General features: G+C 46.3%; 1 protein-coding gene across 4 annotated transcripts in view; it reads left to right on the top strand.

The window, feature by feature from the left end:
- The window catches only part of DNPEP (aspartyl aminopeptidase), an 85,025-nt gene extending 72,109 nt beyond the window's left edge, over positions 1–12,916 (top strand). For all 4 annotated transcript variants that reach the window (XM_082262057.1, XM_082262058.1, XM_082262059.1 and 1 more), the window contains exons 14-15: positions 905–1,072; positions 12,734–12,916. In XM_082262057.1, coding sequence (XP_082118183.1) covers positions 905–1,072; positions 12,734–12,784 — 219 coding nt within the window. In that variant the 3' untranslated portion in view covers positions 12,785–12,916. The remainder of the gene's footprint in view (positions 1–904; positions 1,073–12,733) is intronic.
- The last annotated feature ends 551 nt before the right edge of the window (positions 12,917–13,467 follow it).

Genomic DNA, 13,467 nt, shown 5'->3' with positions numbered 1-13,467 from the left:
TGGGGGCCAGCTTGCCCTCACTCAACTTCCTGGCCAGTAGAGGAGAGGATTGGATAGTTTCCCCGCTACCAACGGCTCTGGTAAGCGGGGAAAATGACTGGGAAGCGGCAGGAGGGGCACCTCTCCCGCCGCTCATAAGTGATCCTGCGGCGCCCGCCCCAGTAAAAAAATACCGGGGGTTATGGCAGCTATCTGCTGCCATAACCCCGGTATTTAACGTCAAAATAGCGACGTATAACTGCGGCCGGCGGTCTGGAAGTGGATATACTGGAGTTTTTTGTTTTTTTTTCTTTAATACTAGTAATGGCGGCGATAATCGACTTATAGCAGGACTGCAGTATTATGGCGGACAATCTGACACTAACTGACACTAATACAGTGATCAATGCTAAAATGATACACTGACACTGGCTAGAAGGGGGTTAAACCTCTATGGCGATTAAAGGGTTAAATGTATACCTAATCAGTGTTTGTGTGTACTGCAAGATGCTTTTACTAAGGGATGTGCTTTGCAGGGAAACAAAAACCAGGACAACCCTGCAGACAGGACAGAGCTCTGTATCGTTTACATTGACAGATCTCATCCTGTCTTCCTCCTTGCCGATCAGCAGATGGCAGAGGTCATCAATTGACCAGCACCCGCTGATCGGTTTGTGCTTTCACTAATCACAGCACAGCCGGCGCGTGTGCACGTGCCCCCTACCTGGAAAAACATAACCATAATGTGAGATGTTAGGAATTTTATTTTGCAGACTTGTAAAGTTACTGAAAGGTCCAATGCAATATACTGGTGCTGGTCTTTCCATATTGTCTATATTTGCTTCTATACTGAAAACAATGAATACTGTTTCTGAATGTGACAACTTGCTTTAGTTTCTCTAACAACAATTTTCTTCCACACCAGGAATTCATGGTGAGAAATGATGTGCCATGCGGTACAACTATTGGGCCAATCCTGGCTAGTAAGTTGGGCCTGCGAGTGCTGGACTTGGGCTGTCCTCAGCTGGCGATGCATTCCATAAGAGAGATGTGCTGCACCTCTGGGGTCATGCAGACCACCACTCTGTTCCAGGTATGTCTGATTTGCTCTAGGCAGACTCGCCACTAGAGGGCACTGCTGAACCTGCAATCGTCAAAAGTACAAGGATTGATACAGATGTAATGTTTTTGGGCTCTGTCATGGGTGGGTGGGGATCTGGTGGAGTTGTTATAGGAATGTTCTTCAATATGCACAGTGCTCCCCATTTAGCTAATAAAAGGAACACCTCCTATATGCAGTCCAGTGTCCACTAATACATATGCAAACATCTTAAAGCGGTTGTAAACCTCAGAAAAAAAAAAAAAAACTGAAAGACAAAGGCGATGCATACTAGCTCATTATGAAATACTTAACTTGGAACAAAGCCCGCGCAGTGCTGCCCGCTCACCAGTGACCCGTTTGGCCGTCCTGGTTCGTGTCCTTTCGGCCATCTGATTGACCAGAAGTCCGCTCTCTGCTGACGTCACAGAAATCGGTCCAGGCACCGCGTCATCACAATCATGGAGAACCGAGCAATCAAACACCGCCGATCGCTCGGTCCTGACAGCTCCCTGAGCAGAGAGCTACTGGCTGTCAGTCACCGCTCTCTGCTCTGCCCCCTCCTCGCTCATCTGCCAGGTGCCTGGACTGACCCCCGGCTCGACTTCTCAGAGCCTGAGCCGGCCGCTCCGCCCCTCCACAGCCCAGCGCTCCAATGAGCGAGGAGCCAGCCGCTCCGCCCCTCCACAGCCCAGCGCTCCAATGAGCAAGGAGGGGGCAGAGCAGAGAGCGGTGACTGACAGCCAGCAGATCTCTGCTCGGGGAGCTGTCGGAACCGAGCGATCGGTGGTGTTTGATTGCTCGGTTCTCAGTGCTGCGGGACAGATGCTGCATCCACCTAGGTAAGTATAAATATGCAATAACCCCAAAGCCCATACTTCTATTTAAAAAAATCCTAAGGCTGCATTCACACCTGAGTGTATCGTTTTCAGGCGGTTTTTTTTAGGCGTTTTTTCAAGCATTTTTTGGGAGTTTCTCTGGCGTTTTTTAGGGTGTTTATATGAGCGTTTCTTGGGTGTGTTTTTTTTTTTTTTTTTTTTTTTTTTTTTTTTAATGGGTGTGTTAAAAGGGGTGGAGAACACCTGTGTGTTTGAAAAACGCCAGTGAAACGCCGATAACATCGTTTTAATGCATTCCTATGGGACCAGTACAGCTCTTGATCAGCCCAAAAAGAAGCTCATGTACTTTTTTGAGCTACAGGCGTTTTTGCTTCTGGGGACAAAACGCTCAGATGTTAACAGGGGCCATTGAAATTAATGGGATTTTGATTGTTGAGCGTTTTGGATTTTCACAGATGAGCGTTTTTTTTTTTTTTTTTTTTATGGGCTGAAAAACGCTCCGGTGTGAACAGGGCCTAATATGCACCTTTATCACTTGAGCTTTCATTCATTTCAGTGGCCAGAATTAAAGTGATATTAAAGTCAAACATGTTATACTTCCCTCCTCTATGCAGTTGGTTTTGCACCGAGCAGCCCGGATCCTCCTCTTCTTGGGTCCCTCTTCATTGCTCTTGGCCCCTCCCTCCTACCAAATGCCCCCACAGCAAGCATCTCCAGGCCCCTCCCCCTTTCTCTCCTCGTTGGCTGACTGACTTTGACAGCAGGGGAAGCCAATGGCTCTATTCTGCTGTCCCAACCAATGAGGGGAGTCGAGACACTCCTGCAACATCGCTGGATCTAGATGGGGCTCAGGTAAGTATTAGGGGGGCTGCTGAAGGCTTTTTATCTTAAAATGATTGTAAAGTCCCTTTTTATTTTTTCTATAAAATTAACAAACATGTTTAACTTACCCCCTCTGTGGAGAGTGGCCCGGATCCTCCTTTTCTCGGGTCTCTCTTAGCTGCTCCTGGCCCCTCCCTCCTGTCAAGCGGCTTTCTATGGGGGGCACCCGAGCCAAGCTGCATCTCTGTGTGTCCATTCAGACACCGGAGCTGCTGTTCGCTCTCTTTCTCTTTTCTCTTTTCTCTTTGCTCTCTTTCTCTTTTCTCTTTTCTCTTTGCTCTCTTTCTCTTTTCTCTTTTCTCTTTTCTCTTTTCTCTTTTCTCTTTTCTCTTTTCTCTCCCCTTCAATGCACACCTATCAATTGATGTCCTGTTATACATCAGTAAACCAGATACAACCATACTGAGACATACTAATTACTAGATTGCATCTAGCTACAGATTTTCCCGAGGAAAAAACTATACTGGGGAAATGGGTGAACCCCCATCTGAAAATGCTTGGTCCCTGGCTGTTACAGTGATCTAAATATATTAGTAACTTTCTGAGTCGGTGGCTGGAGCAAGTATGCAGATGAGCAGTCCTTACTTGTTCTGTGATCCCCTTCAGATCTTGGTGACCTGAAGCAATGCCAGCACTCCACAATGCATGGCAGTGTATTCCATTTGCTGTGGTATACTAGGAGTCCTAGTCTAGGACACATGAGCGTTGGAGCTGTGTTGCCTTTGTGCATTTGGGTGCAATTCAAAATGAACGGCTCCACAACATAATGTATGCAGTGTGCATGATGTTACCACCAAGCTCTGCCCTGGAAAGGTTTGAATGAGCCCTGCATTTAGAAGTGCAGAATTTTGTAGATATTTACTTTACCATTAATCCTTTTTCTTGCCACAAACAGCTGGGCTGCCATCATAGACAACCATTTTTTTTCTTCATTAAACCATTTTTCTTTCTTTCTTTCCATTTTTTTTTCCTAATTTTTTTGCTTTCTTCTTTTTTTTTTTTTTGCGCATTTTTTCGCGCTCTCTCTCTTTTTCGTGCGCTTTCTCTTTCTTTTTTTTTTTTTTCTGTCTTTCTCTCGGTCTGAAACAGGAAACGCAAAAGTCCACCATTATAAAAATGTCACTCATACCTTCTGCCCCTGATTGTGTTTCCTCTGGATCCACAGGAGCTGCAACTGTTTATTATTGCATTAGGGCAGCTGGGGGCGGGGCTGGAGCTGGGCAGGAAGCAGTTAAAAGGCCCCTATGCAGGGGTTTCCTTTGAGGCTGGCCATGCTTCCCCACCCTGCCCTGAAGGCCGGTCAGGACACCTCCAAGGTTAATCAGAGCACTCTGGAGTGCACTCTGTCTTTACCTCACTACAAACGATCATTCATGTTTGTGTATGGCATCTGCCTGCCTCACTGGGTCCTTTTTGGTTACTTACAAGGACCCCAGAAGAGAAAAAGGCAAAGGCCAGTAGCAAGGCATGCGCCTCTTGCGGTCACAGGTTTCCTCCAGAATGGAAAAAAACCCTTATCCCAGAAATGCATCAACAAAATGGTGGCCAAAGAGTCACAGGGGTTCCTTAAGGACATGCTTGACTCCTTTTTTAAAAAGGAAATTAAATGCACGATTGGGCCACTTTGTATGGCCATAGAAAAACCGGAGGCTCCAGCCATGCCAGTACTCCATCTACCAGGAAGACACCCATCCCCTCGTGCAGCGGGGATGAGTTGGACCCAGTGGAGCAGGCAACTGATTCAGATAGCCCAGAATAAGAATGCGAAGATGGCCTATGCTCGGACTCAGATGACGAGGATCCAGCATCAGAGGGTACACTTTTTTCCCCTCAGAAGACACGGATAATTTACTGAGAGCCATAGCAGATACACTGGGTATCAAAAAGCCAAAAGTCGCAGAGCTTTCGTTATACGATAAGATGTATAAAGGCTTACAACCGAAAAAAAACAGGAACATTTCCAGTACATGAGACTCTGAAAAAAGTAGTCAAGAAAGAATGGGAAGAACCAAAAAAGAAGCTCTTCACCCTAGCTGCGATTAATTGCAGATATCCTTTCACAGAGGAGGACACTCAATCCTGGGCAAAATGCCCTAAAGTAGATGCCTCCCTCGCCAGAGTCTCAAACAAGTCTGACTTGGCTTTCGACGACTCCGGGACTCTCAGTGATCCCATGGACAAAAAAGATAGAGCCACGTCTGAGAAGAGCTTGGGAGGCTGCAGCATTGAATCTGAATCCAGCCATACCTTCCACCTGCACAGCCAGGACCTTATTAGTCTGGCTGACGCAGTTGCAAGAGCTGCTAGAAGGGGTCTCCGGCTGGGGGACAGATTGGTGTTCTTTGCTCATCCGTGGAATAAAATCACGAAAATTTTTTTTATTCGTACGGTAGCAGATGGCTACTCAATAAAGTTTTCCACTCGCCCCCCCAACTAAGTATCTAGTGACGACACTCCCAAATTCCACAGACTAAGCAGAAGACTTTTTATCTGTGCTGGAGAATCTAATAAAACAAAAAATGATTTGTCATGTACCGCCAGAGGAAGAAAAGACAGGAGTCTTATTTGCACATTTTTGCGGGGGAAAAAAAAACATCAGGCAAGCTAAGGCTCATACTGAACCTAAAACCGCTTAACAAAAGATAAGGTACAAAAGATTCAGGATGGAATCCATCTACTTGGTCGGAAATATCCTCCCAGCAGGAGTATTTATGGCCACAGTAGATCTGCTAGATGCATATCTACACGTACCAATAAAAAAAAAAGCCATCAAAGATGCCGAAGATTTGCGGTCCAGGGTCCGGCTACCACTCTACATTTCCAATACACAGCTCTACCTTTCAGCATTCCAGGTTTTTCTTAAAAATAATGACCGAAGCCTTAAAAAACCTAAGACAGTAAGGCATAGGCGTGGTTCCATATCTAGACCATCTACTGTTTGCCGAATCAGCAGACTGGATGCCAATCTACACAAGAGCCTCTCTTGCTTGCAAAGCTTAGGGTTAATTGCAATTTTTCTTCATTCACGATGCATCCTAAGTCAGAGAGCCATACTTGGGCTACATACCAGATGCCAAAATAACCAAGATTTTCCTGAGGGAGTAAAAAGCAGAGAAGATCAAGGAAACCGATAGAATCCCTGATAGAAACTAAATTCATGACCATCAGGCGGGGCATGGCAGTGTTGGGACTAATGACTTCCTCAATCCCGGCCATCACCTGGGCCCAGCTCCACATAAGACCTCTACAAAATCTAATTTTGGCCCAATGGGATGGCAACCCATCGTCCCTAGAGGCAAATATTTTGGTTCCTCATGCAATCAAAAGAACGCTTCAGTGGTGGCTCAGCCCGCTAACTTACCTCGAAGGACGCAGATGGGACACAGACCGATCCGGTGCTGATCACTACGGACACCAGCGCTCTGGGTTGGGGAGCACATATGGCGGACTGCAGCGCACAAGGAAAATGGAACCCCCACTGGTCTTGAGCATGCTCAAACCTGAGGGAGTTAAAAGCCATAGAGGGGAAGCTAAAAGCATTCCAACCGGTGATTCAGGGCAAAAATGGCAGGATTCAGTCAGACAACGCCACAACTGTGGCATACCTGAACAGACGGGGACAAAATCGACCTGTCTAATGGGCCTGACAGAAATGACACTGTAGAGAAACCTCAGATCCATCTCTACCATTCGTCTGAAGGGAACCGCCAACACGCTAGCAGACTTCTTAGGCCAAAAAATCATAAAACAGACGGAAAGGTCCTTTTAAATCAAGAAATCTTCTTCTGGACCACCTAAGTCTGGGGGGTACCCGAAATGGATCTGTTTGTGGCAAAATAAATACGAAGCTCCCAAAAATTTTCTCTCTAAACCCTACAGATGGGAATATCGGAGTAGATGCGTTCAACCAAAGCTGGGCTCCCCATCGATGTTATGCATTCCCCCTAACTGCCCTAATACCAAAGTTGGTACAAAAGATCTAGGGAGAAAGGACAAAAGTCCTACTTCTTACACTCCATTGGCCTCAAAGACCATGGTTCTGTCACTTTTAAAAAAACAGCCACATCTAACACTTCCAGACATGCCGAACCTCCTATCGCAAGGGCCAGGCAACCACCCAAACTACAAGGTCATGAAGCTTTCGGCCTGGTTCCTGAAAGAGTGAGGCTACAGAACAAAGGTCTTTCAAACGGTGATTGACACCATCTTAGCCAGCAGAAAACTTGTAACTAGAGCCATCTATGGAAAAGTGAGGAAAAAGTTTGTCTTCTGGTATGAGAACAAAGGAGACCCCAAACAAGGGGACTATTCCAGCAATCTTAGATTTTTTTTTGAAGAAGGAGCAGACAAGGGCATTTCCCATAACACTTTGAAGGTTCAAGTGGCAGCCCTATCTTCCCACCTAGACATTAGACTGGCAGAAGACGCGCTCCTTAGAAAGGTTCCTTCTCTCGTTGAAAAAAGCCAGACCCATGAAGTTCAGCAGAACTCCGACATGGGGTCTCTCCACGGTACTTAAAGGATTCCTCCCTGCTCCCTTTGAACCATTGGAGGAATGTTCAGATAAATACCTTACACTAAAAAGTGTACTCCCGGTGGCACTTGTGTCAGCAAGAAGAGTCAGCGAGATACGGACTCTATCCATGATGGAACCATATTGTTTAAATTTGACAGATAAAACTATCCTCACGTCAGACCCAGCCTTCCTTCCAAAAGTCTCCTCAATTTTCCACAGAACTCAGGATGTTTTGTATTCCCTCCCTTCCAAATTCGATGGATAGCAGGAAAATTGTCACCTACAACAAGCTAGATGTAAGATCCTAAATGGCTTTACCTCGAGAGAACTAGAAAAGTACAGTAACCAGATGGATAAAGCTTGCTATTTAGACGGCCTACCAAGCACTAAACCTTGCCCTGCTGATTGGAGTCACGGCCCACTCAACCAGAGCTTGGGCATCATCAAGCACAGAAAGAGCCGGGGCAACACCGGAGCAGATCTGCAGGGCAGCGGCATGGTCGAGCTCCAATACCTTCACAAGGCATGACCAGTTGTCCAGTCAGGACCAGATATTTGGTCGCAAGATGCTCCAGACTTTATCCCCTCCCTAGTAAGTATTGCTTGGTACATACTCTCAGATGCTTCCCTGGAAGACGATTGGAGAAAACAGAGTTGGGTACCTGGTAACTCTTTTTCTAAGAAGTCTTCCAGGGCAGCACCCGTTCCCGCCCTAAAGGACAAGGCAAAATGGGGTTTGCTGACTATGAGCTTACTGAGGGTTCCTTCGGTGCTTTAATATTACTGGGGCAGAAGGTATGATTGACATTTTTATAATGGTGGACTATTGTGTTTCCTGTTTCAGGTAGGAGGAGCCTATCGGATGCAACCCTGGAAGACTTCTTAAAAAAAGTTACCAGGTACATAGTAGGTGAGGTTAAATAAAGACAATAGTCCATCCAGTTCAACCTGTGTAGGTGTGTGTGGCTGTAATCATCTCACATACCCCTGAATGTTCTGATCCTTGAGATGTACGTCTAAGAGTCTTTTGAAAGCCACCATACTTCCCGCAGAAACCACCTCCTGTGGTAGAGAATTCCACAATCTTGTAGCTCTAACCGTAAAGAACCCCCCACGTTGCCTGAGGTTAAAACGCTTCTCCTCTAATCGCAATGTATGCCCTCGAGTCCTCATGCACTCCCTATGACTGAATAGCTTTTTTTTTATACCGAGATCACCACTGAGATATTTATAAATTGCTATCATGTCCCCTCTCAGGCGTCTCTTCTCCGGGGAGAATAAATCAAGCAATTGCAGACGCTCTTCATAATTAAGGTCCTCCAATCCCCTAATCAGTTTAGTTGCCCTTCTCTGGACCTTCTCCAGCTCCAACACATCCCTCCTGAGGACTGGTGACCAGAACTGGACAGAATACTCCAGATGTGGTCGGACCAGAGTTTTATAAAGTGGAAGGATTATAGTCTTATCTCTGAAATACATCCCTTTCTTTATGCATGCTAATATTCTGCTGGCTTTGGCAGCTGCCACTTGACATTGCATGCTATTGCCTAGTCTACCATCTACCAAGACTCCCAGATCTTTCTCCATTTTTGATTCCCCCAAGGGTTCCCCTCTTAAAGTGTATTGTGCTTTTATGTTTTTAGTCCCCAAGTGCAAAACCTTACACTTCTCTACGTTAAACCTCATTTGCCATGTCGTTGCCCACTCCGTTATTTTATCCAGGTAATTTTGTAGGATATCTGCTTCATGCTGTGCAGTTATTGCCCTGCCCAATTTTGTGTCATCTGCAAAAACTGATATCGAGCTACTGATTCCGACCTCAATGCGGTTTATGAATAATTTGAACAAGGTTGGCCTTGGGGCACCCCGCTTACTACCTCAGACCAGTCTGAGTATGCGCTGTTTATTACCACCCTTTGGACACGCCCTTTTAGCCAATTCCGTATCCAAGAGCAAACCCTGCGGTCGATACCTGCAGACCTTATTTTATAAATTAAGCGCTTGTGGGGAACTGTATCAAACGCCTTAGCGAAATCCAAGTACACCACATCCACTGGTCTGCCCCTATCTAGCTCACAGCTCACCTCCTCGTAGGTACCTAACTCTATTCTCTCTCGCAGGCACGCGCTCGCTCTCTTACTTTCTTGTTACAATCAGATCAAATAGTTTAGATAATTTTAGAAGTTGTATTTAAACATCTGTTTTTTTTTTTTCCCCTAATCTCAGGCTGATTCACAGCTCCAGAGCCTTAATAAGAGATTTAAATGCATGATGTGCTGCTGCATATTCTCTCTGCATATCGCAGTCACTTCTACCTCTGCAATTAAATCATTGTTTAACCTTTCTGACACTTCCACCCCTCGTCTTACCGCTCGGAATCTTAAACTAAGGCCAAGTATTTGACAGATCTTAGCTTTGTCCCATTAATATCCCCCTATTAGTCAGTATGACCTCAGTGCCCTGTGCTAGGAGGGTGACCCCTTGTTCTCTATAGCCCTCTCCTGTATATCAGGGGCCGTGGTCGGTTTGCGTACATTCATATAATTGTATATTCTAGCATCTCTTTGCATGTGTTGCTCTATTGGGTCGTGTGTATGAGCCTCTAATTGTGTGCTTGCTCTGGCCTCATTGGCTGTTGCCATGGCAACCTACACTGGCCTTGAAGTCAATGGGTGGTTGCTGTGGAAACAGCAGACATCAGTGGGTTAGACTAGTGGTTGCTATGGTGAAACTGAGACATTTCTAATGAGCAAAGAGGATGCGTTAGCCTATGAGATAATATAATGGTTACCATGGTGACATGAACCCACCCCCCACTTGTCTTGTAGTTTGTTTTGCCTGTGTATATGTGAGCGTTCTCTGGTCCTGCTTCTCACCTAACCACAGTGCTCCCCTGTATGTCCTGAGCCAATGTATATGTCAGGGGCACAAAAATGTCAGCTTTAACACATTCTAGGTTTAGGCCACCTGTGGAACTACAGATCCCATCATTCCATGGCAGAAAAAATTGATGCATGCTGGGACTTGTAGTTTCATACACTGAAATGGAGCCACCACCTTCCTGGAATGGGGAGACCTCAAAGCATGATCCAAATACAGAATGTTCAACAACAGAATGCAGTCATCTTCTTGGTGCCAGGCCCAATATTGTGTCCAAAATACAAGTACTGTACCCCAAATGTTTACTTCCATTTTATCTATTCTGTATGGATTGCTAAAAGTGGTTCCGGGGTTTGCATTCTGTTGGATTGAGCCTGTCTGTGTTCTTAAATGAGGTTATTGGATAGAAGTTTAATGTTCCTCGCCTCCCTTTCTCCTTCTTTCATTCTTTCATTCTCACTATTTTTCTCTCCCTCCTTGTTGTGTTTTTTTTTTTTTTTTTACCTGTGTCTTTCTCTCCTTCTCTTTATGTCCTCTCCTTTCCTTTCTCTCTCCTTACCCTTTTTTTCGCTCCTCCTCTTTTGTGCTCTTCTTCACTTTCCTTTTTATCAGTCAGGCCAAATCTTCTTTTATTTTATTTTTTTTTTTTTTTGGGCAAGACCAAATTCTCTCTTCTTTTGCCCTCTCCTTCCCTTTTTCTCTCTTCTTTGCTATTCCTCCCTTTTTTTGCACCCTCCTTTGCTCTCTTTCTTCCCTTTTGCTCTCTTTTCCCTTTTTACTCGCTCTCTGTTTTTCCTTTTGCTCGCACTCACTCTCGTGCTCTCTCTCGTGCGCTTGCTCACGCTCTTTCTTCCCTTTTTTTTGCTCTTTTTTTTTTTCCTTTTTGCTCTCTCCTTCTTCCCTTTTGCCCTATGCCTTCCTCCCTTCCTCCCTCTGCCCTCTCTCTGCCCTCTCTCTGCCCTCTCTCTGCCCTTTCTCTGTCCTCTCTCTCCCTCTTCTCTGTCCTCTCTCTCTCCCTCTTCTCTGTCCTCTCTCTCCCTCCCTCTTCTCTGTCCTCTCTCTCCCTCCCTCTTCTCTGTCCTCTCTCTCTCTCCCTCTTCTCTGTCCTCTCTCTCCCTCCCTCTTCTCTGTCCTCTCTCTCCCTCCCTCTTCTCTGTCCTCCCTCTCTCCCTCCCTCTTCTCTGTCCTCTCTCTCCCTCCCTCTTCTCTGTCCTCCCTCTCTCCCTCCCTCTTCTCTGTCCTCCCTCTCTCCCTCCCTCTTCTCTGTCCCCTCTCTCCCTCCCTCTTCTCTGTCCTCTCTCTCCCTCCCTCTTCTCTGTCCTCTCTCTCCCTCCCTCTTCTCTGTCCTCCCTCTCTCCCTCCCTCTTCTCTGTCCTCCCTCTCTCCCTCCCTCTTCTCTGTCCTCCCTCTCTCCCTCCCTCTTCTCTGTCCTCCCTCTCTCTCCCTCTTCTCTGTCCTCCCTCTCTCTCCCTCTTCTCTGTCCTCCCTCTCTCTCCCTCTTCTCTGTCCTCCCTCTCTCTCTCTCTCTCTTCTCTGTCCTCCCTCTCTCTCTCTCTCTTCTCTGTCCTCCCTCTCTCTCTCTCTCTTCTCTGTCCTCCCTCTCTCTCTCTCTCTTCTCTGTCCTCCCTCTCTCTCTCTCTCTTCTCTGTCCTCCCTCTCTCTCTCTCTCTCTTCTCTGTCCTCCCTCTCTCTCTCTCTCTCTTCTCTGTCCTCCCTCTCTCTCTCTCTCTCTTCTCTGTCCTCCCTCTCTCTCTCTCTCTCTTCTCTGTCCTCCCTCTCTCTCTCTCTCTCTTCTCTGTCCTCCCTCTCTCTCTCTCTCTCTTCTCTGTCCTCCCTCTCTCTCTCTCTCTCTCTCTCTTCTCTGTCCTCCCTCTCTCTCTCTCTCTCTTCTCTGTCCTCCCTCTCTCTCTCTCTCTCTTCTCTGTCCTCCCTCTCTCTCTCTCTCTCTTCTCTGTCCTCCCTCTCTCTCTCTCTCTCTTCTCTGTCCTCCCTCTCTCTCTCTCTCTCTTCTCTGTCCTCCCTCTCTCTCTCTCTCTTCTCTGTCCTCCCTCTCTCTCTCCCTCTTCTCTGTCCTCCCTCTCTCTCTCCCTCTTCTCTGTCCTCCCTCTCTCTCTCCCTCTTCTCTGTCCTCCCTCTCTCTCTCCCTCTTCTCTGTCCTCCCTCTCTCTCTCCCTCTTCTCTGTCCTCCCTCTCTCTCTCCCTCTTCTCTGTCCTCCCTCTCTCTCTCCCTCTTCTCTGTCCTCTTCCTTTTTTTTTTAGCCCAAATAAGATTTTTTGGGCAAGACCAATTCTCTTACTTGCTCTTTCCCCCTTTGCGTGCTTTCTTCCCTATTGTGTTTCTCTCTTTCTCTTTCTTTTTCTCTTTTTCTCTCTTTCTCTTCCCATTTTGTGCTCTTCCTCACCCTCCTTTTTTCAATCACTCAAAATTATTATTTTTTTTAGCAGGATCAAATCTTGCATGGTTTTTTTTTTTTTTTCTATTATATATATTTTGTTGATTTGAAATTTTATACTATTTTTTTCTGGTTTTCTTTTCAGGCATTCCTTGAACAATACCCAGCTGTGAACAATAGTCTGCAGGTGGATTAAATGCTCACCATCCATCCGTTTGTCAGAGCACTTACTCCCTACTTGCCTGGACCCCTGTTTAATCGTGTGATGGGTGTGGTGTTTGTGCACAAAGAGCTGCCCCTGCCTGTGAAATAAATACGTTTTGTGTAATTCTGACTCTGTTATTTTTCAACCGACTAGCTGTTGGGGGGGGGGGGGGTGTAGATTAAAAAAAAAAAAAGTCTCACTTTAAGGGTTCTCCAGAATACAAAGCCTACCTGCTGAGTAGTTCAGTTTTTCATCCATCAGTAGCTGTACTGTGCCGGCGCGTCTGCACTCTGCGCCGGTGCGTCTGCGCCGGTGCGTCTGCACTCTGCGCCGGTGCGTCTGCACTCTGCGCCGGTGCGTCTGCACTCTGCGCCGGTGCGTCTGCACTCTGCGCCGGTGCGTCTGCACTCTGGTGATCTTGGAACACACCTGCTGGTGATGCTGGAACTCCCAACTTGAAAGGGGATACTTGATGGTAAAAATAAAATGCCAGTTATAAAACCTTTCACAAGGTCTCAAATCAGATTCAGACCTACCCTGAAAGCCTTAATGTTGTTAAGGCAAAAATCAGAGAGTGGAGTTACATAGCACAGACTTAAGGAAGTAGATGCCTTCTACCTTCTGATAAACTTTATATAGAAAATGTGAACTTATGTCTGCAGGGAATTGCAAGA

The sequence above is a fragment of the Pelophylax lessonae genome (genome assembly GCF_965119305.1).
Source record: "Pelophylax lessonae genome assembly, chromosome: 6".
Classification (NCBI taxonomy): Eukaryota; Metazoa; Chordata; class Amphibia; order Anura; family Ranidae; genus Pelophylax; species Pelophylax lessonae.
Note: the sequence above shows the minus strand (reverse complement) of the source record. Positions and strands in the feature narration are given on the sequence as shown.